The sequence below is a fragment of the Sylvia atricapilla genome, chromosome 9 (assembly GCF_009819655.1).
Source record: "Sylvia atricapilla isolate bSylAtr1 chromosome 9, bSylAtr1.pri, whole genome shotgun sequence".
Classification (NCBI taxonomy): domain Eukaryota; kingdom Metazoa; phylum Chordata; class Aves; order Passeriformes; family Sylviidae; genus Sylvia; species Sylvia atricapilla.
In genome coordinates this window covers 26,331,463-26,349,570 of record NC_089148.1, presented here as the reverse complement: position 1 = coordinate 26,349,570, position 18,108 = coordinate 26,331,463, and the positions used below count along the sequence as shown (strand labels likewise).

Below are 18,108 nucleotides of genomic sequence, written 5' to 3'. Positions count from 1 at the left end.
GTTTGTTTCAAAATGAGCACTTTCATTTATATAAAACCACTTAAAACAATAGTGGAGGAACCAGATGTCGACAATATTTTGCTGGTTGGCCGTGTGAACTGTGCTTTTGCCTCTGTGTTGATACAAGAACATGGTGTAATGGAGTAGCCAGGCACAATTTTCTCACCTGGCTTCTCAGTGGGACAGGAGGGATAAGAGATATTTGTCCCTCTGAGCCATAGAAAACTGCTGGGTAAGCCTGGGTGCCTCATGTAATTTCACACAGATTTTCTAACAAATGTTTAAGGTCTTAAAAAAGCCAAAGGGTCAACATTTAGACTGTAAGTTATTACTAAATTACAGCGATAATAAAGTGACTCATTTGTCACAGGCAGCTGAGAGTGAGGCTGCAGATTTTCCATCTTTACCTGCTCACTAAAGTAGAACCCAAGCCCTCCCTTGCTTCCTACATCATCTGGATTTTGCACAGTTCTGTCTGTGCTGGGTTCAGGAAAAAAGTGGGAGGCACCATTACGTCCTTTTGGAAAACAGCTGTTGTGCTTCCAAGTGCTCTCACCACACACTTTTGCTACTAGTGGATTGAATTAATTCCATTTATTATTGTGTTCTATGTTCAGTGCAGCACTTTCCTCTTACATTTTTTAAATGGATGAGATGGCAGATATCTTTACCTCTCAAAAATTTCCCAGATATTGCAGCTCACTGCTTGCACCATTCTATACAAATCCAACTTGGAGAATTTAAAAATCGATACACAGGTTCAGCTTTCATTATGCACAGTGTAAAAAAAAAGCACACCAAACCAAATGTTATCCTGGGCTTGATGTGTTTGGGTGTTGTGTCATATTTCCCAGCCTCAGAGGGAATTAATTACAGGAATTCTGGGTGCTCTAATGGCATCTCCTCCCTGGTGTTCCCTCTCTGAAGTGCATCCTGCTATTAGAAGTGGGCTTGCAGGGGATGCAGCTGAGCAAACCAAGGCAGGACTCAGTTCCTTGGAGCTGTAAAACCAATTGCTGAGCTGAGCCAGAGCCTGCCCCAGCCTCAGAGCCTGCTCTGTATTCCTGCCATGCGCCGCTATATGCATCATTATAGGAGCTGCCTGTATTTATGCGAGGTAATAGAATTTTACTGGGAGATATAATTCAAAATCTTTATTAAATTCACACCAAAATACGGACAGGCTGTGATGTTTAAATATTCATGTGTGGACTAAGAGGATTGAGTTCTTATTTTATATATTTTTTTTAAAATATTGATGTTTATCAGCCCCAGACAGTTTTGTTATGGTGGCTTATAAGAAACATAAAATATTTATATTCTAAACTGTATATGTAATTTAATGTTTGTTTTTAACCCTTGATTGATGCTCACACTTTGATGTTTATGACAGTACGCAAGTATTTTATCAACAAGTAAATGGGCGTGCACAATTGTGTTTTAGTTTCTTTTTCTTGATGTTCCCTGTCAGTTCTTGCTCTGCTTTCTTGCACAAAATGCCTTTGCTGCAGAATTTAGCGTGGTAATTAAGTGCTGTGTCTGTGCACATTCACTGCAACAGACAGTGGGAATTATTTTTTTTCCTCCATGTGCTCAGGGGTTACAAAACATGTAACTCTTTGTCTCTGAATCCCTCAGAGGAAATATGGGGCTCCACCTCCCATGAAGCTGCCACCTCCTTACAGAGCACTCGAGAGGCATCACACAGAGGAGGCTGCTGTGGATGAAGAGGAGGATGAGGATGCTTGTGCAGAGGGTGAGTAGTGCTCCAATCATCGTATCAGATCACATTTCTGGGACACAATCAGGTGCTGATAAGCCTTTTATTGGGAAGTGGTGCTCAGTGTGGCCACAGCATCAGTCCTCAGCCTGGTTTGTGACTTAGATGGTTCTTCTCCCCTCCAGGCTCCCAGAGCTCAGCTCTTCTGAGGAGATGCAGGAAGGGCAGAGTTTATTTTCAGTCCCAGAACATCTCAGCTGTGTCTGGAGGAGTTGCTTGGGCAGGGATGTCAGCAGTGACTGGAGATGTTCTGTTTTACTGCCCTAATTTCAATGCTAGTCCAGCAGTTGTAGGTTGAGGACCACTGGTGCAAAATAACTAGAAAACCTGGAGCTGATCCCAGGCAAAGCTGTTCAAAGCAAGGTGGGTTTTTTTAAAAAGAAAAATCTGCTGGTTTGTTGTTTTGGTGCTCTGCTGAAGAAAGGATCCCCTGGTTTTGTAGGACTCTGCATGGAAAAGGTTCTGCAAATTGGGTGTTGTGTCATATTTCCCAAATTCTGTCTGGTTTTGGGTTATGGAGATGTTCTCTGTGGAAGAGCAGGGACCTAAGGAGTAGGGAGCAGTGAAAGTGGAGAGCTCCTGGCAGCCTGATTTAGATTCCAGCTGCTTTTGAATCACAACTTTGGTTAATTACAACTTTGGTTAAATGGAATATTACCCATAGTTTATTTATCTTGCAGTAAAATATTTAGGAGTACTCAGCTTGCAATTAGGAGTCCTAAATTACTTTCTAAAATCAGTTCTCCTTTTTTTTTTTTTTTTTTTTTTTTTTTAATCTTTATGCTCTTTTGTACTAAATCAGCATAAGGTGAGATGAGGCCTTGACCAACCTGATCTAGTGGAAAGTGCCCCTGCCCCTGGCAGGAGGTGGGATGAGATGATTTTTAATGTCCAATCCATCCCTTTAATATTCTGTCATTCTGTGTGGGCTTTTGTTGGGGTTTAGTTTGTTTGGGTTTTTTTTTTTTTGCTACAGTGATTTTTCTCATCATCTTGAGCTCTCAAACCCAGTGGGTAAAGCTCCAATTGTAACAAACTCATTCCAGCTCGTTATTGAAGCTCTAATACCCAGTTAAAGGATAGGTGTGATAAGTAGGCTGACACCTGAGTTATCTAATTAGGATATGCCTCAATCCAAGGGCTTGCTGGGCCTAAGTTAATACTTTGCACAGAAGTAATTCCTTATTCATGGCCTTGGTAATTTTTTAGCTCTCCTGCCATCCCTAATGATATTGCTGGCTGAGTCTAGAAGCTGAAAAGGTAAAGCTGCTGCTGATATTAAATTCATCAATCCTACCAGGCTTGGCAGCAGCACACAGATCTGTTCAGGGGAATCTCCTCTCTTTCCTTTTTACTGACTCAAGTTGAATGTTTTGCTGTAGCCATCTTTTCCATGAATCTTGGGAAACAGAGATACATTCTTCCTTACCTCATTCTGTTCCTTTGAAAATAGGAGCAGGCCAAGGAAGGTTAAACTAAGTTTGTGTCTCAGCCCTTGCAGTAAAAAGCATGTTAGAAATGATCCAACTGTACTTAATGACATTAAGCATCTTGGCAGCTGTGGAATGGGCTTTTACAGAGACCCTGTTCTGTGATCACTTGAAAAACAAAGTTTTCTCTGCAAATTCCAGTACAGTATTTTTTCTGTGAACTACTTGATGCTCATAACTTCTGTCCTGGTTCTTGAGCACCTTTCCCAGAAACCCCAACCCAGACAAGACCTTATCTTCCTTAACTGCCCATTTGTATGTTCATATTGCTCTGTTCCTTACCCACTTATTCAACTAATTCTGCTGGGTTTGGAACCTTAACTAAAAGCATATCAACAGGTGAGATGGATTTGTTGTCTTCCTTATTTAGAAGATAAGGTATCCAAAAGGAATGTGTGGTGTCAGCCTAGGTAAATTCACATCATAACCTCTCCTTTATTTGCTTCCTGTAGTTCTCAATCTCTGTCGTAGCATGGAAAACCTTAGAGGGCATTTTGAGGTGGGACAGCTGGTAAATCTGTCCTCTTGCTTTGCTCCTGATGGATTTTGCTTTGTTTTTTAGCATTCTTATTAACACAGCTGCACTGTCAGGAACCTGCTCATCAATTTCTTTCAAACTCCAGAAATACTTTGTTTGCTCCGCTTGACATTTTTTGTCCTTGCTTATCACTTCTTTCAGCCCTCCCTCTCATCTTTTGTCTCCACATCCTCCATCATTCCCCAGACTGAAAAAGCAGAGCCATTGTTAGTCTTCCTGCCATATCTGAGAATTTTTCTTTCCTTTCTGTCCCATCCATATTGCCTCAGAGTCTCCATGTTTTGTCTGTTCTCCCCTTTAAAGTGGCTGAATAACCTTTTGGTGTTGATTTAATTTCCCCCTAAAATCTAAACCCACTTGCCTTTTGGCAATGCTCCCTTTTTATTTCTGCTTTCCCACTGAAATTGTAGCTCTCAGTGCTGACCTGTTGGAACAAACAGTCATTTCTTGTACATGGTCTCCCTTTTCTTTCCAAGGGTTGGTTTTGATCCAAACAGGGGCAAATCCTTGTTGGGTATAGAACTGGGAGATAGTTTTTGTTGTAGAGAAGCTCCAGACATGTCCTTCATGTTTCTGTGGTTTAAGAAAGTTAAAATTCCATGTGTTTTGTCATTTGGATTGGTTTTTTTTTTCAAATGTGACTCTTGCACCTAAGACCCTTTAGTTTCAGATCTGCTTCTGCTTTGTTTTGTGCCTCCAATACTTCCAAGATCATTTCCTAAGTTCTTAGATGGCTTTTCCCAGACTTTGAAGGCAAGTTGAAAGTTGTGTTTCCTCTGTTTTATTTCTTCTTCTAGTGACACTGCCAAATCTTTATCTGTACCCAGCTCTAACCCTGTGTGTGGGTTTTGTTTTGAGCCTGTTTTGGAGAAAGAGTTTTGGGTTTTTGTTTTTTTTTTTCCCAGACTTCCCAAATCTGAAAAACACCGAGTTGTGAATGGCATTTTTTTTCTTTTCCTTTTTCTTTTTTTTTTTTTAATCAAAACAAGTAAAAGGAGGGGAGAGCAGACAAAGGAGCTGTTTGTGCTTGTGAGCAGCTGTGCTGCAGGCATTCAGTAGGCACTGGTGTGTTTTCCTGGAGTGAGGATGGCTGGAGGTGTGCTCCAAGAACCTGCTAATGGACTTGTGTGCACCCCGTGGAGCCTTATTGCCATAATGAGGGGTTGGTAGTAAAAAGAAGCAGAGGAAATGGATGGGCAGAGCAGTTTGTAATGGAATGTTTGGGGAGGCTTTTCCTTGGGGGAGTTCCTGGCTGTGCCGTTTGGATATGCTTTCGTGACCCAGTCGCAGCAAACGTAAATTAGATAGGAGAGAGCTGGAAAACCATTCCAGAAAAAACCGAAAAGGACAACTGCTGAAAGAACTTGAAATCCCTAATTTCAGTTGCTGTTACATTTTTAGTGGAATCTTTTGTCAGTTAAGTTGACTGAGATTGATCTGGTTGGTTTCAAATAAGTCTAAAATAATAAAAATAAGATGGTAATAAAAAATTTGTGGAAGGTGGCTTGGATAATGGACTAAGCTACTGCTGTGCTCAGACTTCCTGTCTGCAAGGATATTTAACTGTATCTAATAAGGGGATAATAATGCCCCCTTCCTCTTATTTTGTCTCTAGATAATGTAGAAATCAATGAAGCTGTAAGAAAGCATCATGATTTATCTTCCGAAGGTGCTTTTTGAGGAACGGTGGTTTCTCTGCTAAAGCAAGAGATTTTAAAACTTCTCTGGTATTTTTGACTTTGCATTCTTGATTCAGAGGATGGGGAGGCCCTGGAATGGAGAAGTTGTGGATTCCTCATCCCTGGAAGTACCCAAAGCCAGTTGAATGAGCCTTAAGGTCTCTTCCAACCCAAACCATTCCATGGTTCTGTGATTCTCCGTGGGTGCAGGAGGGTTGGGTTGGGATTGGGCAGCTCTTAACACACCTGAGGCCTTCAGCAGCATCCAGGTGCTGTGATCAGCGAAAGAGCAGAGTATAAAAAAATAAAAGTATTAAATAGTATTAAAAATAAAGGGTGGAAAAAGAGGAATCCAGTTCAGTTGGGACTTTGAGGAGGGTATGGTCAGGTTCATGGGGTGGCCAGAAGCAGGATCTCTGGAAGTGTCTGTGCACTGCTGAGGGCAAGGATGGCAATGTGATGATCAACATTTTGGGAAAAGGCCAGGATAATTAACAAATGACTAAATAAAAGCCAACCCACTCACAATTCTGGGGTGTCTACCTTTGGAGCCTGGTTTATGCAAAGTTGTGCTGAACCAAAGGAAAAGCAATCCTAACTTTTACTTTTCATTTTGGGGGGTGGGAATCACCTGAAAATGTTGATCTCCAGTGGAGGCAGCTCATGCAGCCAAACGCTGCCTCTCCAATAGATGTCACTGCAATCAACAGCAAACAGAGATGATGCTCAGAGGGGAAGATGTAGCTTAGAAAAAGGCTTCAAGCTTGATGAAAATAAAATACTGCAAAAGTAGTAATGGCAAGATTTCGTGTTCTTAAATATAGTACCGAGTGTGGTTAGTATGTTGGATTTCCTTAGATCAGGCAAGAGCCAGGATTAGACAAATAGAGCAGAGACTTTCATTTTTCAGCTCTGTGGTAATCTCTATTTAATGTGACTCTGTGCTGCTAATCTTCTTTTCCCATTCTAGTTCTGACCCATAATTAGCTCAAATACGAGGGGGTTTGTAACCAGCCCTAACATCAGATCCAGAACGTGCTGGGCAGAGCCACAGAGCTGCTCTGCCACTCTGGGATGGATGAGGGAGGTGGTGTCAGTGCTCTTTGAGGCTGTGGGTTCGTTTGGGGTTTTGTTATTGGGCTGGTTTCCTCACTCTCTTTGTGAATCACACGCACAGTTATCATCTGATGAAGTATTGCGAGAGGAAATTACATTTTTGATGAAGTAATAGTAAAATTGCAGCTGGGACTTCTTGTGGTTTTTTACTGTGTGCTTGACATAATGCACTGAACAGATGGCTGTGTGTGTGCTGTGAGACATATTCTAAAGGAAGGACAATGAACTTTAAAAATGAACAAATTAATGATATTAACGAAATAACCGAGTATTTTGAGTTGTTTTAAATGTAGCTTTTGGAAGAGAGAATTAGTAGGACTTCCCAAAATAACTAAGTATGTTTATAAATTCAGAGAGAGAGATTTTATCTTTGCTTTTTTTTTTAATTACTAAATGAAGGATTTTGAGTCTTTTCAGTGTTTCAGTTCGGCATTCATTGCAGCGAAACTAATACTGCTTCTTTGGGGTTTCAACAAAACACAAGTTAAGATGAAGTTCGAGCCTTTTTATGCTTATAATGGCAGATTGGTTTTGTTTTCTGACATTTAAAAAAAAAAAACCAGAACCCAAAACAAAACAAGCAAACCCTTTGCCACGAGCACACATCAGTGTTGGGAAACTGCAAGGTTCGCAGCGTCGGGGAATAACGGATTGAATGAAGCCATTTGTGAGGGAGAAATTAATTTTTAACCCCTGTGGCTGGCAGGAAGAAGGATGCTCAGGTAAATAAGATTATTAACTGCTCCTTTGCCATGCAGTGGGCCATTAAGCAGGAAGGCACCTGCAGCTGCCAGCCACACACACAGACACGCTGGGGGTGACTCGTGTTTGGGGATGGAGATGTCATTCGGATGCTGGCAGAGCACAAACAGCAGCTGGGAGCATCCGTGGGTCAGATGTGGGAATCCAGGGATCTGCTGCTCTCCCTGCGTGCTTCCATAGGCACAGCTCTCTCTCCTCTGCTGGCAGATGTAACTGGGAGCTCGTGGGCAGCCCGAAATTAATATAATTGATGGCATCTCGTAATAGAAACAGACAGACGGTTTGCCCTTAAGGAGAGAAAAATCTCAGGAAAATAGGCCCAAGGTCGTCAGAAGAAAGACAAGCCCTGAGCCTGTGTGTGATGAGGATTTGAGCTGCTTACAGCCCTGAATGTTTGTCAGGAATGCAGATTTCCTGAGTACATGCTGGTACAGCAATGGTACAAGGGGGTTTCCCAGGTAAGGATTCACGTCTGTCTCTGTGTCGTGTTTGTTTCCAGCAAGTCATTTTTAAGTATTTTTAGTGATAATTTAGAACTAGCGAAGTGCTGGAGAAAGAAAATAATAGCAGAGGCTTTTTGGTTTTTTTTCCTCCTTCAGTTTGAAGCATGGACATATAGCATGATTGGAATATTGAATGCATTTAATAGCTTTAAAATATTTTTCTCTCGTGTTTGCTTATAAATCATTGCTTCTGTGTGTGGCAGTGCTCAACATTCTTGTGTACAAAACTGACTGGAGCACACAGTGCTTAAAGTATAAGAATTCATAGCGTTAAATTTCTTGCTGTATAGAATAATCTACTCTTCCATAACTGTTATTGTAATGCAGAGACAGATGGCTGAATTTTCTTCACTTTGCTTGTTAAGAATGTGTTAGGTAAATGTTTTTAGACTAAAATAAAAAGCTGCTGGGAATCTAAACTGAATATTCAGCATTTTCATGGTAGAAGGAGGCAAAGCAAGAATAAAGCGACGTGATAGTAAACAAATGAGCTATTTGCAGTGAAGGATAATCTAATCTTTAAATATTGCCTGAGATTGCATTTGTTCTTAGGTAAGATCTTTTCTTCCAACCCCAGCCAGGTACCCAGAGACCAGCACTGAAATGCTCGGCATGAAATATCCTGATTTGATGTTACAATGTTATTACATTGTCTGGGGCTTGGTGCAGGTGGCTGATGTTGTGTGGGATCTTTGATCTCGCCCCGGTGCTACAGATAAGTAATTTCAGATAGAAGATAATGTCTGTGGTATAAATCTGTGAGCACAGGTACAAACTTGCTAAGAGAGGATGATCCAAGTAGGTCTTTTTTATGCATTGCTCTCACCGAAGTGCTCTTAATATCCCTGCAATGACTTGCAACTAAAAATATGTTAAAAGGATGTAAATATTTAAGTAGATAAATGAAAGGCAGACCAGCTCGTAAAAGGTGGTTATGTGTTTATATTCTTGACTAATAACCTGATTTTTAGATGAGGAGATATCTCTTTCATCATTACCACCGTAAATGATGTTGCTCCAGAGCACAGAGAAAAAAAATTAAAAAGAAAACTCCACAGTGCCTCATGTCTTGCCCAGACTAGCACAGCATTGCTTCTAGTTAGAATACAGAGCACATTATTTGCATAATAGCTCTGTAACAAAATGGTCAGCTCAGTTTAAGCAGTAGCTTCTCCCAGTATGTACAGGAAGTAAGGCTCTAACAGAAGGGAAATATCAAAAAAGTCAAATGACAATGATTTCATTCTTTACAGACATTACCTGGTTTTGCACAGTATTGCAGCAATTGAGGGAGGCTTGAATTGAATCACTTCTTGAACTGTCAGGAGAAAGTTGAATTTTTTTGTTTGTTTGTTTGGTTGGTTTTTTTTTGTTTCTCAGTCTGAAGGCTTGATCCTCCCTTATTCCCTGTCGTGGTTTAGGGGCTGTTCATCAATCTGAGCAGGTGTGTAATTGCTCTTTATCAGGGTAGGTGGCATTTAAAGAGCAATCCAGAGCATTTACCTCTAGGTGTGCTGGCTACAGTACACTGTGGCAGACCAGTGAAAATTTGCTTTATGCCTTGCAGTGGCCATGTGTGTATTGAAAACTGATTCAAGCTAAAGACATTAAGCAAGGAAATCTATATGCAGAAATATTTGTGTGTGTGTGTGTGCTGGCTGCATCAGATGAGCAGTTCTATTTCATCACCAGATTCAGAACACTTTTTGCCTTATTGGCTTTAGAGGAGATGTGGCAGCTGGCTGAAGGGCAGGTGGTTCTTTCTGCTGCCCCACAAGCAATAATGAGCCTTTTGAAATCAGTGTGATGATGTGCAAGTCTGTTTTCTTCATCACTGCTCGGAGATCGTGGCTTGTGCTTCTGTCTCTCTGCTTCCCCAAAAAGTTGTTAGAGGAAATGTTACAATCTCAGGTTGTCCAGGGAAGCTGTGGCTGCCCCTGGATCCCTGGCAGTGTCCAAGGCCAGGCTGGACAGGGCTTGGAGCAGCCTGGGACAGTGGAAGGTGTCCCTGCCCATGGCAGGAATGGCATGAGCTTTAAGGTCTCTTCCAACCCAAACCACTCCATGATTCTGTCAGCAAGGAAACAGCAAATTTGGGCTGCTGTGGCTGGGAAAGGACGTGGCTCTGCTCCCCAGAGACATGGGGTCAGCACCTCCCTCGAGGCACCCCTGATTCCAGGGGTATGGGGAGGGATTTCCAGCATCTAGGAAATGGCACATCAGGGACCACTGGTCAGGGGCTGTGAGCTGCCAGCCCTGTCCTTGCCCTGCCCGTCAGGATCCACAGCTGGAACTCAGCATCCAAGGGCAGAGTTAATGTTCTATCAGATGCTGGGGTTGTTTTTGGGAATGAGAAGGGGAAGGGAGCCAAGTGGAGCAGTGGGGTCTGTGAGTCAGGAGGGCACCAGAGGAGCACAGGACAGGTGAGGGGACTGTCTGTGCTCATGGGCTGGGAGAAGGACAGGAGGCAGGAGGACTCTGCTCCTCTGCTTGGCCAGCACAGAGCCAGGAGCCATCCCAGCAGCTGAGCCAGCTGAACTGGAGACCTCCTGCTCAGGTGATGAGTGTTCCACTGCCAGGGGACAGAGCTGCAGGTGAGTTACAAACGTGGTCTTGTTGGGGGTTTTGTTTTGTTTCAATGCATTAGGTAGTTTCAGAGGGGTTTTGTGTCCCTTTAACTGAAAAACAGGCACAGTAGTTATCACAGATTTATAAATTCTGATGGGTTTTTTCTGCAGTTTCAGGGTGGTAAGCCTAAGCAGATCTTTTAACCTATAAATGTTGTGCTTGTATAGTACCCTGAACTCTGTATCTCTAGAAAAGTACAGACTTCCCACTCCTTAGGGTGAGGTGAGAAATCATCATCTCCATGGTGTGATGATCCTGGGAATAATACAAGATACTGAAGATAAGTTCCCACACTTGCAGTGTGCAGTTATTTAGTGATGAGCCACGTTCCCCTGGCTGGGAGGGATTTGAGTGGAAAAGCCAAAGGGTGGGAGGGCACAGGGCATTTTCTGGGGTGTGCACTTGCAATGTGGAGCTAAGTCGTGGCTCTTAACGCTGTGCTGTGGGAGCAGAGAGGGATTTCACCTCCCAGATGGCTTTTAGAGGCCTTGTGCTGCTGGGGCTCCATCCCTGCAGGTGCTGTGGGAGCAGACAGCGCTCCCTGTGTGCCAAAACACCACCAGAGTTTATCTCCTGTGTCACTACCGTGTGTGACAGTCCTGGGATCTGCCTGCCAGAGCTGTGACTGTGCCTTGGTGCAGTCACTGCTCAGCTGAGGCTGAGCAAGGAGAAAAGATGAGATTCCTTTGGTGTTCCCTGTGCCAGCCTCACCTCCACCTAGACCTTCAGCTCCTGACATTTTCCTGCACTGAACTATAAACCTTAACACAAGGTTCTGAACCAGAAACTATTCTTTTTCCTCGGGTGTTTGGCAAAAAAAAAAAAAAAAAGCTAGTTTAAACCCATAAGGTTTGGATAAGGTTTGGCTGTAATTTCTTCCATCCATTTTGTAACCTGTTATTCTTTAACAGATTATTTAAGGATTAATACAGTATCACTTTGTTGTGCATCATTAATGGATTTAAATAGACAATGCTGTCATTTTAGAGCAGGAGGTCGTTTCAGGATTGAGCTGTTACAAGTGTAGATCATGTGATTATTAAAATATTCTCCTTGTATGGAAGATGTGGGTTTTTAAAGACTGTTTTTCAAGGGCAGAAAGCCACTGAGGGACCAGCCTGCCAGCGTGGTGCCTGGTGAGGTATCCCTGAAGGGCTGGGAGAAGAGTAGAAGGGGAAAAAATGGGATGAGACAGGGATGTGATGGAAGAGGGAGCAAGGAGAGCTCTGCAAGTTTGAGCAGGGGCAGTTTGTGATGGAGGGCTGGGAGAGAGGTGGGAAGGGACTTTGTGAGGAGTGAGGAGCTCAGCAGAGCCTTTTGGGGCCAGAAGGACATGGCTGTTGTTTCTGTGTGCAGGAGGAATGCTGTGGGATGGGGAAAGTTGTGAGGGTTTTAATGAGTGGTGCTGTGACTACTGCAGCTCATGAACTTGGAATCCTGCAGGTTTGTGTCTCCCATTCACCTGGCTTGGGAGTTGAGCAAGGTGTGAGCTCCACTTGGAGCTTTTCCTGTGGCTGGAGCCTCCCTGAGGCTTCCCCTCGAGAGAATTCTCTGATTCCATTAAAGTGTGAGCTCACACCAAAGCCTTTCCCCAGTCAGGGTGTTCACCAGGTTTCTCTCCTGCCTATTTTCATGGGCTTTTTACAGCACCTTTGAGACCCCTGCTCCACCATCAGGTTTGCTGCCAGTCCTGAGGTTTTGGGGGCAGGAGCTTGGATTGCACAGGGGGGTAGTTGGTTGCATAGGCTGTCTTCCTCTAGAAAAACAGAATAAAATTAGCTACCCCATTAGAACTACGCTTAATCTCTATTAAGAGACTGGAATATAATTAATAAACACTGGAGCATGACCCCTGGGCTGCCATTGGGAAGACCTGGCATCCCTTTGGTGGGTTGCCATCTGTTGGATGTCTTGCTTGGCCATCTGTCAGAAGAGACACGGAGCATCCTGAGACTTGTGGAGCTCCACGCCACAGTTCCCAGAGGTCAGGTGGCCATGTGAATTTAAAAATAAAATAGAACAGAAAGCAAGATCCACAGAGTTCCAGCTTACCCAGAAGACAGCGTTTATCACTGAAGAGTAAGTCGTGGATGCATCTCAATCATCTTTTTTGAAGGCTAAATTCCATAAGAGGGGGGAAAAAAAATCAATTGAATATCAAGCCAAAAGAATTACAGTAAAAATTACCATACCCCACTCTTACTTTTCCCTCAGGCGTTTATTTTTTAACTTTCTCTTAGTTGATTTCCTCCTCCAGTCAGAGTGGAAAAAGTGAGTCTATTTAATATAGTAAAGTTTATCCATTTAGCTCTTCCTCCTGGATTAATCCTTGGAGATGGATTTCTTTTGCCAGAAGGAAAAAAGAGAGAGTTGCTTGACATATTGCAAGTCTCTGCTCACATACATCATCAATTTCCTGGTTATAATTGTGTTCATTTCAAAAATGCCCTAAGCGTAATGCATTAATATCTTTATTTCATTAAATACATTAGAAGAGAAGCTATTTGTTGTCTAATAACCTACTTTAGTACTTAAAAAAAGAGAAATCATCTCTTCAAATACTCTGTTCACTTCTTGGTTATACAGTTTTTCTTCTGCAGAAAAATGAATGCTTTGCTTAGCACCTCTTATTTGAAGGAAAGGTGTCTGACCCTGGCACTTTTATTTTACTCTTTTGTGGAGGAGAAAACAGGTCTGCCAGGCTCTGTCCTTTGGAGAGCTTCAAAATAATCAGAATAGAATTTCTAATACAAAATATTGTTTTATTTAATCAAATCTGTCAAGTGTTATGATGTCATAAGTGCAGCACAAACCTGATTAAGTTCTCCAATAGACTCTCAGGACAGCTGATTAAATAAGATTTATGGCTTATTTAGGGAGAGCGTGCAACTGCTCTGTGATTTCACAGAATTATTCAGTAGGGGATTTGTGTGGAGAGGAATTGTTACCTATTTCTCTGTCCAGGTTCCCCTGCCTCACCTGGTGGGAGAGGAATTTAACAGCTGTAAATGCAGAAATTGCTGCCTGACTAACACTTGCAGTGCTAGAAAAAGATGTGTGTTCTCATTAGCACCAGGTGCCCACTTACCTTCAATTTATGTCACATAAGACAGTTGAAAACTCTTCCCAAAACTCTTGCTGTCACCTTTTCAGACGGGACCTTTGAATGAATTCTTTATTTAGTTTATTTAGTGTGTTTTCAGCCTGGAAGTTTGTATTTTATTGGTTTATCTACGTGAGGAGTGTTCACTTTGTCATCTTCTGCTGGAAACCTCCTCCAGGAAGGAGGAATGGGTTTGCAGGAGTCTGGCATGAGAGATACCTTGGACAGAAGAGAGAGGAAGGACCTTCTCCTTCATCTCCACTTCTCCTGGGACTTCTCCTGGGCTAAAACATGATCTAAAATCAGAGTGCTGGGCTGTGATTAACACAGGAGACACCACAAATTGGGACGTGACAGCTGAAGAAGCAGAAACACACAGCAAGAGGATAATTGTGGTGTGATTATGAGCAGGAGAGGCCTCCAAGTGGAATTGTGGGTGTGCATTTTGTTTTGTTCCAAGGCACAGAAACCTGCAGCAGTGCCAGGTGTCGCAGTCATTTTTCACTCATGTTTCATTCTGCCTCAGCAATCAGAGGCAAGCCGTGACATTGGGAAGCTCAGGTTGGTCCCCAAACAGAGCCTGATGACTCAAGTGCAGTTTGGTAGCTCAAAACTCAGAAGTGGTCAGGTAGTTTGTAAATGTTTGAGGAGCTGCAAGTAGTTTGATGGAAGACAAAGCAGGTGTGAACCTAACAAAACACTGATAGATGCCTAAATTAAAAAAAAAAAAAAAAAAAAAAAAAAAAAAAAAAAAAAAGAGATAAACCACCTGAACAGCATTGTGGGGCTGGTCATAAGGGAACTCACTGTCACCTCATTTTCTCTTAAAGCTAGATATGCAGCTTTTTTAATATTCAGCTGCTTTTTAATGTAAATTGGCTTTGCATTTCGTTGTAATCAAACGTTTTCTGCTTTTAACATGCATTGAAAGTTTTAAAAGGCAATCTGCATGGAGGTCTGAGCATACCCTAACCCAGCAGCATCATTTTCCTGAATAGCTTTTTTTTCCATTTAAAGTATGTGTGCACCCAGAGAATTGAGAGGACTCTGGACCCAGCACTGACCGTAGTAAAAATCCAGCTTTTGCCTTTTTCCTCAGCAGCCTGAAACAAAGAGCTTTTCTCTCCACAACCCCTTCAGCGAGAAGAAAAATAGCTTATCAAACCTGAGCGACTTGTTAGGGGCTGAGAGAGGATATTTTTCTTTGCCGGCCTGCGAATAAAAGCTGGGAGTGTGAAGCTGAGAGTTGTCAGCTGGAGAATTGTGGAAGTGTTTGTGGGGTGGCAGAGCCTCCTCCAAGGTCACTGCACAACGAGCTGTGTGTGAAACCCAGAGACAAGCCAGGGGGGACCCTTGGCAAAGTGGAAATTTGGAAATTACACCATTTAAAACCAGGTCTGATCACCACGGAGCTGCCCTTATCTGCTAGGAGAATAACAGTGCTGCTGTTAAATATCCCAGTTTTGAAGGAAATCGTGGCACTGAAGACATTTTTCCTTCATTTGATTTCATTTTTCCTTCAGTAAGGACATTTTTCCTTGTGTTAATCATAACTGGCGTGTTTGTGTGCAGGGTTTTTATTACGACGCTGTTGTTTGTGTTTTAATTGCATTCTCATTTCTGTCCAAATGCAAGCAGTAAATGGTGTTAGGAAAAATGTGAAGTGTAGAAGGAGAGTTGTTCACAATGTCTGATGTGATTAATTAATTAATTAAGCAAATGTATCATCAATTTTATATTTCCTTAAATGTTTATATAGCTTATATATATACTTAAAACACCTAGATCCCCATGGTAGGCCTAAGAAAGGAATGTGCCATGTTAATACAATAGTTTGGTGCAAGTAAATCTATTGTTGTAGTAACTGGCTTGACACTTACAATCAATCTTCAGCAAAACAACTAAAACCTAAAAATAGTAAAGAGGATTAAAATTTATCATTAAGATTGCCACTGAATTAATTCACAGCTGAAGTAGCTGATAGTGATCAATCTTCTGTGGGGCTTCTTGCTGTTAAGGCTCTCTCTGGAATTCCCAGCCCAGCTCCGTGGGCATTTTCCTGGGCTTTACAGTCCCAGTGATTCATCCAGCTTTAATCTGTTTAATCACTGTCACAGCATATTTAAAAACTGCTGTGCAAGCAAACGGAAGGCTTGTGGGGTGGGGGTTTTTAATCCAAAAGTTTAATGTGGTCATTGTCAGGCTGCTGTGACGTGGCTTTGTTGTGTCACAGGGCTGTGCTGCCACAGCAGAGAGAGGCTTGGGACTCTGCTCCATCTCTTATCCCACTGCCCTGTGGCATTTCTTCCCCTTCACCTGCTCTTTCACAACCAGCTCCCTAGTCCTTTTTTATTTTTACGGTTTATTAGTGCAACTGTTCTGATTTTATGTGAAGTTTCACATTGTTGGAGTTTTTCCCCACATTTCACAACGCATGGCAGTTCCCCTGGAGACCTTCCTGGGAGAATGTTTTGTAGATCTTTGGACTCATCAACACAGGCTGTGTTTGCTGCTCAAGAAGTGTTTATTATTAAATCCAAATTTCTCTAGTCCCACTCTAGATGGAGGAGGTTCAGCCTCTTACTGCAAGTTCTTAAATTGTTCAAATTAAATGAATCACTAAGCGAGAAATGTCTCATCACCTCGACTTCTAAGAAGTGTTGTCTGTGCTGTCTCTTGCAGCAACTTACCACTGGTCCCCTAAAAGTCTTCATTAGGTAACAAACTCTCAGTTTCTGACAAGAGTTTGACACGGTTCTCTTTAATTAGACTCCATGCAGAAAGATTCCAAGATAATGCCAGTCGCTTTGTAGGAACATCATTATTAAGGATTAAACACTGTCAGGATCGACTTACATTATTCCTGTCAGGGGAGGAAGAATTTAAATGTTCACAATATTCATTTGTTTGAGTTGAGACCAAGTGGGGGAAAGCAATGGATTAGAATTCCCAACATTGAAACACATCAAATGAACGAGCAGCTTTCAAATCCGAATGTAGGGAATGGGTGGTAGATCCTACCAGAGCAAAGGGAGCAGGAGCAAGGCAGAAATCCTGCTCCAACCAGGAGCTGGATGAGCCTAGCAGGGCTCTCCCACCTCCTGAGAGCCTGTGGTGCTCTGAGAGGAGATTAGGAATGAAATTTCTGTCCCAGTTGGGAGATATTCCCCAAAACTGAGTTGTGAAAGGGGTCGTTGAAGCTTCGTCTGTGGCGGCAGCTGGGAATCTGCTGCTGGTGCATCCTCACAAACTCCTGCTGCTCAGTGCCAGGTGACAGCTGGAATTTCCCTGGGACTTCACAGTCTGTCCTAATGTTCGTGCCCTGTTCTCACAGCCAGGCTTCCCAGAGAGCTGCAGCAGAGATAACTGAGCCTTATCTCCGGGATGCTCCTGAATTGGGTAGCCCTGGGGAGTGCAGGGTGTTGGCTTTGAGTGACTTCAGCTGCTTAGTGCCACTAAACACACTCAGATATTTACATTTTAGAATTTTTTTATGGGATTTTTCTCTTAAAAACAGGGTCTACAGCAGATGTCATTGGGGCCTACCTTACATTTTTAAGGATTTAATTACTCCAAAATGCCTTCAGTCTGGCATTTCATGGCCCAGGCATAACCAGGACGTGATCTATATTTCCACGTCACCATTTGTAAAATCCTCGCAGTGGATTTTATCAAAAGGACAAAAAAAAAAAAAAAAAAAAAAAGTCTTTGTTGCTCTTTGATTGTGTCTAATCAAGCAGTGGCAGCGTGATGCTCCGGCAGAGTGTCTCCTATCTGGAGGAAACACCCAGTTTCCCAGGATTGCCAGTGCTTTCCTCCCAAAGGGGAGCTGGAGCATCAGCTGGAGCAGGGGCACTCCCAGCTCAGCTCCAGTGAGTCGCTGATTGCCGCAGCACCCAGAGGAGGTCACTTCTGAGGAAACCCAAGTGCTTTCCTGGGGGTTACTGCATCATTTGAAAGGCAAATGAGTGGAAGGATTGTGTGCAGGGGAAGGCAGATTCCCTTATAATCACCAATTATTAGCTTCAGGGATGCTCTATTTACCACCCTTCCACTAAATCTCCTTTTTAAGAAGATGCTGGATAAACATGGGAATGAATAGGCTCATTGTGGCCTTCTCATGTAATTAAAAGAAAAAAAACCTCACACAATATCTCTTCCTCAGAGGACTTTAATGTTGTGTTATGAAGGTGCAGCCTTAGAATGAAACTTTGGGCCTGAACAAGGAAAAAAAAATTGTTGGTGAAAACTCCATTTGTGCAAAATGTTGGAGTGAAATGGTGTAAACACTGGATATCTCTGATATTATGGACCACACTTAGCCTGGTTTCCAGTCACTTCTCTTGTGATGGTTCCCTTGATTGTAGGCAGAAGTAATTAATGGGTAACAGTTTCTAAATGCCACTGCTCAGGCTGAAATGGTACTTGGATGGTGTTGTGGAGGCTCTCATTTTCCCCCTTCTTCCTGGATGGGTTAACCAGCAGCAGCAGAAATTTCCACCTTCCGCT

General features: G+C 42.7%; 1 protein-coding gene across 4 annotated transcripts in view; it reads left to right on the top strand.

The window, feature by feature from the left end:
• The window catches only part of PATJ (PATJ crumbs cell polarity complex component), a 134,933-nt gene that overhangs the window by 54,646 nt on the left and 62,179 nt on the right, over nucleotides 1-18,108 (top strand). For all 4 annotated transcript variants that reach the window (XM_066325375.1, XM_066325379.1, XM_066325376.1 and 1 more), the window contains one exon: nucleotides 1,639-1,756. In XM_066325375.1, the coding sequence (XP_066181472.1) occupies nucleotides 1,639-1,756 (118 nt within the window). The remainder of the gene's footprint in view (nucleotides 1-1,638; nucleotides 1,757-18,108) is intronic.